The 14,582-nt window shown below is 36.4% G+C and overlaps 1 protein-coding gene across 5 annotated transcripts in view; it reads right to left on the reverse strand.

Annotated features, from left to right (window-relative positions):
- The window catches only part of LOC138694493 (endoplasmic reticulum metallopeptidase 1-like), a 145,811-nt gene that overhangs the window by 102,756 nt on the left and 28,473 nt on the right, over positions 1 to 14,582 (reverse strand). For all 5 annotated transcript variants that reach the window (XR_011330956.1, XM_069818261.1, XM_069818263.1 and 2 more), the window contains exon 3: positions 590 to 1,139. Coding sequence is in view for 4 of the 5 variants with exons in the window: in XM_069818261.1 (XP_069674362.1) it covers positions 590 to 1,139 (550 nt within the window). In the remaining variant the exon portion in view is untranslated. The remainder of the gene's footprint in view (positions 1 to 589; positions 1,140 to 14,582) is intronic.

The following is a 14,582-nucleotide window of genomic DNA, read 5'->3' on the forward strand; positions in this document are numbered from 1 at the left end:
TTTGCATTGCTTTCATTGTACTGTCAATTCGAGTTGTAAATAACTTCAACAATATTTGATTTCATATGGGGCACATGCCTTCTTGCTCCATAAAGTCAACGCCCACGATGTAGGGTCTACAGTATCTTTTATACAGATGCTAATAGTTCGCATTTTTATAAAATATAATCAACTACTGATATATCCAAATTAGCAATGTCGAGAACAGTGACCCTTGCACATCTTTCATTCCCTCAGCTAAGAATGTATTTCCAGTTTATTTCATTCATAAACTGCATTTACATGTAGTCTATATGTACAGACTTAAAAAAATTTTGTCGCACAGATACTTTATAAGTCCCAGAAACGGTGCAATGTGCATGATCAGAGGATGAGCAACCTGGTTAACAAGAGAAGGACTAGTTGAGGTAATAAAATTAGTTTTGTTTCGTTGTATGACTGATCATGTCCACTGCCTCCTTTCTGGGACTTTAAAGTATCTGTGATACAAAACTTTTTTCTAAGACTGTACGTAGGTTAAATAATAAACAACTATACACGATTATCTCTATGAGTTATTTAAAAAAGAAAACAGAGCTGTGCAACTTACCTGGACTACCGGACACAGTATCAAAATGACAGTTCACCAGAAGGCTGTGCACAGACTCAGCATGCCTTGCACTCACTCTAACAATCACATTTTGAACGTTTTTATATACATTTGTCATGCCATCCAAGAAGTGCAAAGGAAATGCTCCACTTGTTTTCTGAACATCCACTTGCACTTTATGAATCTGTTTAGCACGGTTTGCGATAGCACCAATTTCTTCAGAAAAGAACTTGATAGCTAATACTTCATTCTCATAGCTGCCTGCAGTTCGAGGACCTATATCAGTTAGCCTCATTAAATGTTTCATAGCTCTTTCAGCAATGAAGTATCCAGGGTTACTTGGTGCGTCAGCCTCCTTCAAGGGAACAGGGAGCTTCCTCTCCAGCAACACAATAGTGACGAACACACCAAAAAGGAAGCACAGCACGGTGATGAGGTGCGAAGTTGGAGTTGGAAGCAAGTACTTGCGTGGCTTCCTACGAACACCATAATGTTCAGGTAGAGCATCAGGGCTTGAATCTTTGACTCTCAGTCGAACACCTTTTATATTCTACGAAAAGAAACAATAAGCACAATTAAATACTATAATGCTAATGAGAAATAATATAAAACTTACAAATTGATAAAGAAGACAATAAACAGTCATAGACAAATCAGGCATTCAGAGCTGAAGTGGATCAAGTCCATGAGATGTAGTTTTGAGATAAAAGTTAACTTGGTCTAGTGGATTATCTAATTTGACTAGCAATAATTTTATTGCTCCATTCTCAAAATTCTAGATTTATAAAATATAAACAATTGTGATGTTGACTGACACAATGCTTTGGTGACTTGATCGACTATAGCACAGAACATCGTGAACAAATAATCTAAGACAAAAGTGACTGGTGTCACCTACCAGCAAATGCTTGGAATTAAGACTTGATCCATTATTGCTCGGAAAAGATCCAACTTGAGATAATTAGAAAATGAATTAAATTCAAATTATAAAAATTTGTGACTTGATCCACTTTAGCTCTGAATGCCTCAAATGTGAAAGCGCTAATATTGATTAAAAAAACTAACAATGAAAACAATGTAAATGTCATTAATGTCATTTAAAAATTCTCGTTAAAATATAACAAGACTGTATTGCACGAAATTACGAGCTAATGTCTACCCCCCCTCTTTTTAGTGTAAATAAGTTACAAGATTAATTGTTTATGCACTATACAACAATCTTAAAACAACTAATACGTTTTTCCAGCATAAGGACTGCCATAAATATACTTGGTCTGCTTGAAACTCTCAATCTATAAAATTGATTATGTAATAGTAAACGACAAATTATTAAAACATGTCCTTGACACATGAGTCTTCTGGGGCTTTGAATTGGAAACTGATCATTTTATTAGCTTCAACTATTCACTTTCCTACAAAATGGTTAAGAAGTAAGAAAATAACAAAATTAAATACAGTGCAATCTAAATTTTTTAAAGTTAATCTTCTACAAGATGAAAGCATAAGATGGTTATTCCAAAAAAAGGGTCAAATTTGACACAAAGAATACAGAAACAGCAGATTCAATAGAATAAGAATGGAAAACTATATCCCAACTTTTAAAACAAGCATCACCCGAGAGTTTAGCAGAAAAAAGAGATGATATAGGAAAAAGAGACTCAGAGCCTGGGATGAAAATTGTTGCAATTATTGCAGATAAACGAAATGCTTTTAAGAAATATATTGCAAGCGGGAAACTCATAAGGCCAGGAATACACGGACGCCACGGCAGTAATGCAACAAGGTCGAACAGAATTTGAGGCTTCGTTCGCTCGTTTGTACGCGATTTCAAGCACGCACTGCGGCAAGAATGCGCACACCTCAAATGCTGTGCAGCGATCCATTCCCTGTCTGTTTTTCTCGCGAATACAAAGGGATTCGTTACCGCAGTGTGGATGGGTTCGTTGCCGTTTATCTTGTGAACCGCGCACACCTCAAGCATGGAGTAGTCTGAAGTACAGAGTGAGTATAAATGATTTCCCTGATTATGAAAATTATTTATGGACAAACGATTGAACGTAGAAAAATTTTATATATAGCAGTATATGGAGAAATTCTCCAAGTTTTTAAACATACCTTATAGGTGCTCGATATGGGCTTCCCTTGTGACCCTGCGGACATCAAGCTGATAGTTCAATTCATCCCACACATGGTTAAGTGTATCCATATCAATTGCAACGATGTTGTTGATGATGTAGGTGCATAGCTCTGGCAGATTTTCCGGTAATGGAGGTACAAAAACAGAGTCACCCCCACAGGTAGAAGTCACACGGTGTTAAGTCAGGGGAACGTGGAGGCCAGGACAAGAGCTGCATGTCGTCTCTCCTCGCGCGACCAATCCATCTGTTTGGCAATCGGTCGTTCAGGAATGTCCGGACTTCGTTGTGGAAGTGAGGTGAAGCGCCATTTTGTTGCTATATGAAATCAGCACTATCACTCTCCAGCTGTGGCATCAGCTACTCTTCTAACATGTCCTGACACGGTGGGTTCGAGAAAAAAGAAAAGGCCGTACACCTTGGACTTGGAAAGTGTAACGACAAAGACGACATGCATCTCTTATCCTGGCCTCCACGTTCCCCTGACTTAACACAGTGTGACTTCTACCTGTGGGGGTATGTTAAAGACTGTTTTTGTACCTCCATTACCGGAAAATCTGCCAGAGTTACGCGTCCGCATCATCAACGCTACGCTGCAATCGATATGGATACACTTAGCCGTGTGTGGGACGAATTGAACTATCGGTATGATGTCTGCAGGGACACAAGTGAAGCCCATATCGAGCACCTATAAGGTATGTTTAAAAACTTGGAGAGTTTATCCATACACTCGTATATTTAAAATTTTTTTACGTTCAATCGTTTGTCCACAAATAATTTTCGTAATCAGGGAAATCATTTATACTGACGCTGTAGATTGGACCTCATAAATTATGTCCAGTCTTGTAGAATCCTGGTGATATTGATTATTATAATAAAAACAACGGAACGTGCCAGTGAACACGCAAGATGAGACAGGGCTCCAAAACGAGTGAAAAAGCTGGATGATAAGTACAGAATTACTGGCAACCGCTGTTGGAATTATGCAAGTCACTGCTGGGACGTTAATTTTTTTAATTGGTTATTTTTACGACGCTCTATCAACTACTAGTTTATTTAGTGTCGATAGAATTTGTGGCAGCGAGTTGGCAATTGACGAGATGAGGCGGAGGATTCGCCACAGATTACCTGACATTCGTCTTACAGTTGAGGAAAACCTCGGAAAAATACAATCAGGTAATCAGCCCAAGCGGGAATCGAACCTATGCTTGAGCGCAATTCTGGATCAGCAGGCAAACGCGCTACCATCTGAACCACGCCAATGGCTTCTGGGAGGTTAAAGATCACTGTTGAACAATGTGAAGTCAAATCATTTTGTGCTTTCCTTCCATCGAAAATGATAGCATATCGTGTGACTACTAGGAAAGGGATTCAGCAAGCTATTTATGACATTCAGGTGAAAGCAAAATGAAACTTCTTTGAAATGCCAACTTACTTTGGACAAGGACGTTTTCATTCATCTGCACCTTCATTTGATGTTTCCTTCCCAAATGGGTTATCCTAGACAACCTACTCAACCAATTACTTCCTCAACTTCCTGTGGTTCAGCTCCCGAATCACCACAACATCCTCCGACTCAAGAATCTTCTCAAGCCGACCTTTGAATGACAAAATCTCCAATTCCATTCTTACTACTAGTACACTACTCTGTCACTTTCGGATTTGAATCAAACTCTCTTGGCTCTCTTCAACATCATCCAACCAAAACTCCGTCCCCAGAATGTTCATCACATAGGCTACTCTGATAGTCAAAACTAACACGTTTAATATCTTCTGTTTTTTTTTCTTATTATTATTTTTAATTAGTTGAATAACAATTTTTGTAGTATTTGTTGTATACATTTTGCATTCCTATGTTTTATTTTAAAATAATTTTCTTTGGCTGATTTAAAATACTTGTTTTGACTGTACACTTAAATTAAAAACCTCATTTGGCAATCAAATTTTGATTACTCGAAAAAGAAAATGTTTGTAGTTTTATTGTACATGTTTCTTATTACAATGCGACTTCGAAATATTATTGATTTTTCTTGGTGTGATATTTCTAATGTTTTAATTGCAATTCTCTCAATGTTTCATTATTTGTATTGCGATTAAAATATTCCCATTACAGAAGCACATTATGTTGGTACTATGATTTAACTCATATTGATATTTTCCTTTAATGCGCTGACAATTACTGGGCAAACTTCTGGGATTATTTCTCCGAAAACCTGTTTTGAAATTTGCAAAATGTACTGAAGGCTTGTAAACGAATCCCCAGTCACCAAGAATCGTAAAGTCACTGCAAACCTGGCATATTGACATATACTACAGACTATCAACCAAAAATAGTGTTTTACATACTTTGTTAATTACACAATAACATTCTTCAAAGGATGAATTGAGTTTAGTACAATAAATACTGTCCTATCATGACTTGAGATTGGTTCTCACATGTTGGTGGCTGATTTTTTTAAGTTTGGTCCAATTTTCATCAATAATTCTCCAGAACTGGTGGAAATCATCCGAGCAGTCCTAAGGTTTCTATACTGGTAGCTGATGTCTTGAAAGTTTATAGCACTTAAAAAATTACTCCCTAGCCGTTTCTTGTACAACTCCATAGGTCTACGTCTCTTTCTGTTGTAAATGTATCCTACTATACGAAAGCGCAAATAGGAGTTAGCAAAGCTTCCTCGTTTTCCATGGTTGTGCATCGTGCGAGATAGAATGGAACTACTGTAGAAGGGTGTTCGAGGCTTGCGCACTGCTCAGATGGTTCGTATCGTGTGCACCACTTGTTCGAGAGTGCACAATCTACTCCACGCATTACATGTAATGCCGTGTTACTACCGCAGCGCATCCGTGTATTCCCGGCCTAAGACAAAATCAACAGGAAAAGAACCGTAGCAAAAAGAGAAACCATTAAGAAACATAGAAGTAATTGGGAAAGTTTTATACTAAACTTAGAAAGAGATTTAACTAAATCTAATCCAAATCTTATACAATTTTACGAAATTTAGGTCAGAAAAACAGAGACAATGTACAAATTGATGTCACTAAGAAATACCTGGCTTCAATACTTGAATAGTTTGTGGTTACTCCCCTGCTACGAATTAGAACAAATATTGTTAAGAAATAACATTTTTCAATATATTTCTGAAGAGGAATTAGACATCGCTCTGAAGGCATTAAAAACAATAAGGACCTGGTGAGAATACTATAAATATCGAACTTTTTAAATAAAAACTTTAAAATTAAGATACATTAATCTTTCAAACATAAAATTCCACCAAGTTCTTGAAAAAAAAAAAAAGATATTGTCATACCAATCTTTAAAAAAAGAAATTGCAAGGACTGCAAAATTTACTGAGGAATCAAGTCTTTTTAATAGCGGATATAAAACATATGCAAAAATCATTGCCAGCAAACTACAAATTCACTATAGAGATTTACTTGGCAAAGAGCAAAACGGCTTTAGAAAGGAATGATCCTGTGCTGATGGATATTTCGACATGAATATCATACTCGAAGACAAAAGTCTACTTTCCCATTAATTGAGCCTAAATGTTATACAAGTGCAGCACTTAAATGTGGTGCTAGTTTCGGCCCAAGACTTTATAATAAAATTACAAACCATTTTCCAAATTTGAAATATTTTATAATTGAACCTTTTAAAAAGAAATTTATAAAATTATTCACAATATATAATATTAACAAATGTGTGTATTTTTTACCTTTTTATTTCCGTAGAGTATATTCATGTTTTTATTGAATGTCACTGGCTTCTGTTTGATTGTCAATTTATATTAAATGTGTTTTTTTCTCTCTTTTTCTTTTTCTTCTTTTTTTTTCCTCTTGTGTGTTAGTTATCGGTTTAAATTAAGTTAACTAATATATTTAGTAAACTGTCTTTGTAAATTTTATGTTGTATTATTGGCTAAAACCACACCGCACACGAGCCTGGCTCTTATGGTAGTGGCTAGACACATTTTTGTTATATAATTTTAATTTGTACTCACTTTGCCTACGAGCTAAATAAATAAAAAGTAAATAAAAAACTTTTGATTGAAAAATACAAGGAATTTAACAAAGAATTACACATAATTTTCATGGATTTCAAAAAGGTATTTGTTAGAGTTGACCGAAATATTCTCTTACCAGTTTAAGCTGGTGATGACATCACAAATCAAATTATATATGCGATATATAACCTACACAAAAATAATATATCAATAAGCATTCAATCAGAATTCTCTACTTGGGAACCAATAAATTATGGCATCCGACAAGGTCATCCCTTCAATATAATCATTTGACATTGGCGTTTGACAGTAACTACATGGATCTATCATACTCCGATGAAATATCATCCTAGATACTCTATTATATGCAGATGATCAAGTCCTTTTTATCAATCACACAATCAATCAATCAATCAATCAATCAATTAATCATATCAATATTCTTAATGTATTGAGCTGTTTGCTGACAACATATGGTCCACTATAGTCCACCACAGTCTTTTCAGTTCTTGTTATTCACGAGAAATGAAGGGTATTTTGATCGGTGTTCATTATAGATGCCTGTTGCTAGTAGCCAGAGTTGGGGTGTAGTCAATATACACTGCAGGATTATGTCTTCTGCAACTGGTACTGATGATTTTATTTTACTTCTTTTGTGGTTTATGGATGGACAGTATAGAAGAATGTGTCCCAGATCTTCATCATGATTATTACACCACAGACAAGTAGGAGTATCAGAGAAAGGTGAAATCGGGGTAGGTACAGTTGTGTGACAATGTAACCTGTTCTGGCTCTTGTTAAAAATGTATGAATATGTTTGGGCAAGTTTTTGTACATTTGCAGGTCATCTGGTTTCTTTTGTACGGACTGTAAAATTTTTCCTTTGTCAGAAGAGAGCCAATTGTTGATCCATAGGTTTATAAAATGAGAGTTTACCGAAGCAAAGGCATTGGATAGAGATATCATTTGAAGAGGTATCGGTTGCAAATATGTTGCCTGTTTTGCAATGTTATCGACTATCTCATTTCCAAATATACCACAATCAGACACTTTAGGACAAAAAACAATCAGATTTTACGAGTGATTTTACAAAAATATACATTATGGCGAGAGAAAAGAATAAACACTCAGGCGAGAGAAGCAGAACTGAGACCAATCTGTTTTTGTAGTAGAACATACTTAATCTGTTGATCAATATTATGGAGCATTTACCAGCACTAATTAAGTCTATTTGTCCAGATTCAGAAATTTTGACAAAGATAACTTGTGGGCGTACAAAAAATATAGCTATTGTTCAAAATATAACGGGAGTGGAAAACACAGAAAGATAATGGAAATTGCCGATGAATCCACAGACAAAAGTTCTACCAAACTTATTTTGTGTATTGTTGCACGTATTGACAGACTTACATTATTGGCTGTAGTTACATTAGCAAAATTGTTCATTTCAGTGGTGGGGATGTATTGTGTAGTAATCCAACAGTATCATCTCTTTGTAGTATACACTGTTTTTTAATTAATATAGGGTTGGTGCACCAGTAGCGCACCAGTCACCCCACTGACCAATGTTATATATATTCCATTTTAACTAAGTATCCAGATGTCTTAGGTACCTGTTCCTTCAGAAATCATTTTCTGAACATAGCTTTTGAGTGTATTGAATACACCCAATAACAGGAAGTGACATCTCCATTCATACAGGAAATTTTAAATGTAGAGTGTATTGTACTGAGAGCCGCTGTAGTTAGCACATGGTCGAGCACAAGGTTGTAATATCAAGCTTCATCCGCAGACGAAAATGTAAGTATTGCTTTGGTTGTTGTACTAAATATAAGTTAATAGTTTCCAGAAGTGCCTAAATTTTCAAGAATATCGATTTTATTTATTTTAAGTGTTATAGGTTATGTGTACAAGTACTGGTACAGGATTTATTAGCATGTTACCATAAGCTGACCAGCAGTGGTCAAGCACTGGGACTACTTGATATACCAGTAGTTGGTAATTATTTAGATCAGTGTATTCTATCCTTACAGACAAACCATGGCACCACAGAAAATTTTGAAGTATCCAGAAGAGGCCATGGTGAAAGCCATAATGGCTGTGTGAGAGGGGGAGGGTATAAGGAAGGCAGCAAGATTGTATGGTGTGCCACATTCCACTCAAATTAATAAAATAAAAGGAAAAGTTCCCGAAGAGAGGAAGATGGGCCCTTCCTCCATTCTGACTGAAGCAGAGGAGAACCTGCTCTCTTCGTGGATAATTGCAAACACAAAGAAGGGTTTCCCATTAAAAAGATCAGCTCTTCTTGAAACAGTTGCAGACCTTGTGGCAAAAGATAAGAGACCCAATCCATTTACTAAGGGAAAACCAGGTAGGAAATGGTTTTCACTGTTCATGAATAGGCATGAGGAACTAACAGAGAGACATGCGGAACCTATTAATAAAGCTCGAGCTTGTGTGTCAGAGATCAGGATTAGAGCATGGTTTGCAGAATTGAAGCAATTTTTAGAAACAGAAAAGCATTTTGACATTCTGGATGATCCAACTCGTATTTTCAATGCCGACGAGTCTGGATTTTTTACTTCTCCAGATACAGGTCTTGTTTTGGGACCAAAGGGATATAATAATTTTTATGAAGTAAAATCTGGAAATGCTAAGGAGCAAATTACAGTGCTAGCTGTTTTCCAGGCAAGTGGTGTCACAGTACCTCCAATGGTAATCTATCCATATGAACGTGTTCCTGGCCATATTGTGAAAAACTTTAATCCTGAGTGGTCTGTTGGAAGATCAGATAGTGGATGGATGACAGGACAAGCATTTTATGGTTACATGGCCAACATCTTTATTCCATGGCTTAAGAACCACAACATAAAGCTTCCCATTTTGTTTTTAATAGATGGCCATTGATCCCACCTGACATACAATGTTAGCCAATTATGTGTTGATAATGGTGTTCTACTGTATGCACTCCTGCCTAACACAACTCATCTACTACAGCCGGCAGATGTGTCTGTCTTTCGAAGTCTAAAAGCAGGTTGGTCAAACACAGTAGCGGAATGGAAGCGGAAAACAAATAATAAGTGTATCACCCAAGCACTGTTCGGACCATTACTGGAGAAGGCATTAGAAGAGAGAGCCACTGCAAATACCATAAGAAATGGTTTCCAAAAATGTGGTCTATACCTTTTCTCTCCAGATGCTGTGGATTATGAAAGATGTATGACTCATGAATCTCGGCATTCAGATGGTTCAACAGGAAGTATTGCCTGCAAACCTACCATATTTTCTGTTGAGCACCTTCTATATATCGAATCAGCAATGAAGTCAGGAAGGGCAGAAGAGTTCAGGGAAGCTGAAGGAGGAGGAACCTGGAGTGGTGAAGAATCCGCACGGGAACTGTTCAACCTATGGCTTAAACTTCGGAAGAGAGTTATGCAGCAGGCAAACCACTCTGATATGAACAACTCCGATGCAAATCAAATTCAAAAGGAAAGAAAATGGAAATAGGATATCTGACAGCTGTGACTTATGTGACACTTCAGCACCATCCACTTCAAAAATGCCTACTTCAACGCCATCTACTTCAAAAACTTCTCCTTCAACACCTTCTAGGCCTACAACAACACCAATTTCAACAGTACCCAAAACAAAAGAAGGTATTAGTCCTGCATTTGCGAACACCATTATTTGGCCAACAGAATCACCACAAAAATCCAAAACCGCAGGAAAGAAACAATGACTACCTCATGCTGCTACCTCTTCAGAATGGTTGAAATACTGGAAGGACAATGAAGATGAGAAACAACAAAAGGAAAAGGCAAAGAAAGCAAGAACACAGAAGATGAAATTAAACCAAGATAAGCTTACACCAGGAACAAATTTGTCTAAGAGGAAAAAATGTGACGAGAGTAAAACTTCTGATGAAGATGGTATTATGGAACTGCAAGATACCTCAGATGACAGTGTATTTACAACTAGTGATGATGAGGCAAGCAATGTGTGTATCGGTAATCCACCTACAAAGGAAAATGTAATTCCAGGAGCTTTTGTATTGGTCAGAGTCATGTCTGGAAAAAGAAATACCATCCCTTACAGATATGTCTACATTGTTCAAGAAATGAAAAGTAAATCTGAGATGAGTGTTACGGGTTGTAAATCTGTAAATTCTGAACATGTTGTTTTCAAATTACAGTTAGATGATATTTTTGTAGCAGGTTATGATGATGTTATAACTGTTCTACCACAACCTATGATTGAAAATACACAGGACAGAATTCGTTATAGTTTCCCAAGTAAAATAGATGTGAAAGAAAAATAGGCCGTTTATGTCTAAGCAAATTTTTGTATCATATATACTATTGTTTTGTGTGACTGAAACGTTTTGTAGCCTAGTGATAGTGACTGAATTAATTAGTTGCTTTATAATGTCTTAAATTGTTATGTAATCGTCAAATATGTACTCTGGTCAAATAGTGGAACATTACTGTTCAACAACTGGGATGCAGTGGTCAGCTACTGGTGAGTTAACGCATTGCTTCACGAGTGTTTTTTTTTTCTCAAACCATTTAACATGTATCATACATTTTCCAGTACCATTCATTTGTGTAAACTTAAGGAAATCTTTACTGATAATTTCAATTCTTGTTTGTAAATATTCTTTAATTAAAATTATATTGTAGTATATACTTTCACTAAATGGTCAACTATTGGTGCATCAATCCTAATAGAGTGAGGAAATTAATTGTTAATTATTCTACTGTTATTTCCTGTTTTTTTTCGATGATTTTTTTCCCCTGATTTTCGTAAGTAGGTCGCATCAACACTGTGTGCGCGCGCGCGCGCACACACACACACACACACACACACACACACACACATTCCCCCCCCCCCATGTGTGTGTCCAACGACAGTCCTTTTAAGGGTCCAATCCTGAGCATATTATGAACGGAAAAGTTCTGCACCATTTTGTTCCTTTACACTTAGATTTGCCAGAAATAATTATTTTACATGACAAATTTTGATAATATTAGCTTTAAAACACATTTAGAAATACATATTTTAGAAACGTCTTTACATTAGAGTTCTAAATTCTAACAAATAATTTTGCACAATGTTTGTCACATTTACGATTTAAGAGTATTTTAATATAATTAATAAATCATTTTAAGTAACAAAATGTATGGCAATGCTGTTACCAGATGCATGCTTCAAACTAATGCCTGACTACCGCAGAACATAAGGACAATCACCTCATGGAAAAGGTCTGATTGGAGATTAACTATATAACCGTCCCCACTGCTGTGGAGATGGAGTGTTTCCATGTGTTGACAAATGTGAAATTGCAAATTTTTCCAGAAGCAAAGTCGATTTCCCACTAAAGAAAAAGAAAGAACACAAAATGGCCTTAAAGACTTGCTCTATCATTGGACACTTTCGTGCATAGTTGGTATAGCGCTGGCCTTCTATGCTCGAGGTTGCAGGTTCGATCCCGGCCAGGTTGATGGCATTTAAGTGTTTAAATGCGACAGGCTCATGTCAGTAGATTTACTGGCATGTAAAAGAACTCCTGCAGGACAAAATTCCAGCACACTGGCGACGTTGATACCTCTGCAGTTGCAAGTGTCGTTAAATAAACCATAGTTCATTTATTCTGGACACTTTCCACCCTGTATACACTACAGAGAGTATTTCAAAAATATTGTTAAAAAACTTCGTGGTATGGTAGGGCAGAACATTTCAAGTGGTTTGAGATAGGGAATGCATGTCAGCCCAAGCCTCCTTTCAGACCTAGGTACTTCGTTGGAAAGGTGCTAACTCCTGCAGGTAGGCAAGTTGCTTGAAATTAAAGGTCATTTGCTGCCTGGTAGACATTTATTCCATATCGCAAACAGCTCCAAATGCCCTGTCCTACGACTCCACAAGGTTTTTACTATCTTTTTGAAACACGGGCATATTTATCAGGCACCAGCCTTTAATTTCAAGCATCTTTCCTACTTATAGGGGTTAACACTTTTACAATGATGTAGCCTGAAAGGAGACTTCGACGGACATTCATTTGCTAACTCAAACAGTTCCAAATGTCCCGCCCTACCACCTCACGAAGATTTTTTTTTTTACGATCTTTTTGAAATAGGGATAGAGTTATGAGGCACCAAAGGGTCTTTAAATTATTAATTTCAAGCAATTTGCCTACCTGCAGGGGATAGCATTTTTATAATGTCTTAGCTTTAAATAGACGCTTCAGTGGACACACATTCCCTATCTCAATCAGCTCCAAATGTCCTACCTTACCATCCCTTTAAATTTTTACAATCTTTTGGAAACACCCGGTATACAAGGACCAGCATAAGTCAGTTTACCATAAATGCAAGTGCAAATGCAAGTGATTTCATCTTATCTTAAGTACAAACAGCTTACATGTTATAATAACTGCTCGAAATGACCACCACTGTTTTCAATACACATAAGACATCTATGTATTACAGTTTTACAAATTATATCACTGAAATCAAACTTATAAATTTCTTAACATTTACAATCATTTACAATTGTTCCAATCTTGGGATTTCGCAGAAAAAAAGTCGTTTCGTTCCTCTTCTCTCTATCCAACTGTTGAAGTTGAAGAGCCTACCTAAAAAGTCTCGTACAATGAGTGCAAAGTAAGCAGGTGCTCCACCCTATTGCCAGTTAATTGTCTCTCTCATGTCTTTTAAAAAAAAAAAAAAAAAAAAAAAAAAAAAAAAAAAAAAAGGGGGGACTATTCTCCATTCTGATGACAATTTTTGTAGCATTTCCAGATAGCATTCTGAGGTTAGTGATTCATCGAAAAAAACAGGAGCCAATTGTACTAGCACTACATATCCCTGCCAAAACTGAAATGCCAGATACATTTAATTTTTCTTCAATGATGGCATGTGGATTTGCAGATGCCCAATATACACAATTGTGCCTATTAATACGACCATTCAATTTAAATGCCACTTAGTTGCTCCACAAGATCCGTTTGTAGAATGTATGGTCTGTCTCATTTCGAATTCATTCTCAGACTTCTATATGATATTCCTGTATCTGCTGATACCTTTACAGCTGATTTATTTTGTGAATGAACAAATATTTCAGCCACAAGTTGTATATTTTCTATTGTACATGCCAATCTAGAATGCCTGGACCATGGTAAATCCACCACCGAACCTGTTGCCTCAAACCTCTTAATAAGGTTATAAATTCCTTGAGTTGGAATTTTATAATCAAGACATCTTTGTTCAAAAGTTGTTTTCACTTCAGAAAAATAACGGTCATGCTGTCACCACTTTTGTAGAAGAAACACTCCCTGTTCAGCTTAAAGTTTTCTTCTTCTTCTTCTTCCATTTGCAATTCTGAGTAACTAATGCCCGTTCTGCAACTACAAAAACTGATCGGTCCATTGGCAAAATGGTTTTCCTATGTTTCAGATTCCATATGCTTTATAATTTAATAATTTCCTAGGTCAGCAGTTAACTGGCATCCTCTGAACGTGATGATTCTATTTGGACTGGTAATTTTTTAGTACTGTTACCATTTCCTCAACATGCCATTTTTTTCTAATTTCCTCATTTCTAATTCTATCTCGTAAGGTCACTCCACTTAATAAGTGTAGAAATCTCATCTGTGAACAGTTATTTCTGTGTTTATCATGTTGCTGGAGAATCTAACATTTACTTCCATATAGGAATGCTGATTTAGAAGTAATGTTGTATCTCGTTTAAATTTCTTTCCTCATATATTTCCCAAAAATTCTCTTCAACATGCCATTTAATCTGTCGCATTTTACTAAATTTGTCTCAGCATCTTTTTCGTTTTCAAATTGAGAAACAT

Source organism: Periplaneta americana, chromosome 2 (genome assembly GCF_040183065.1).
Source record: "Periplaneta americana isolate PAMFEO1 chromosome 2, P.americana_PAMFEO1_priV1, whole genome shotgun sequence".
Lineage (NCBI taxonomy): Eukaryota > Metazoa > Arthropoda > Insecta > Blattodea > Blattidae > Periplaneta > Periplaneta americana.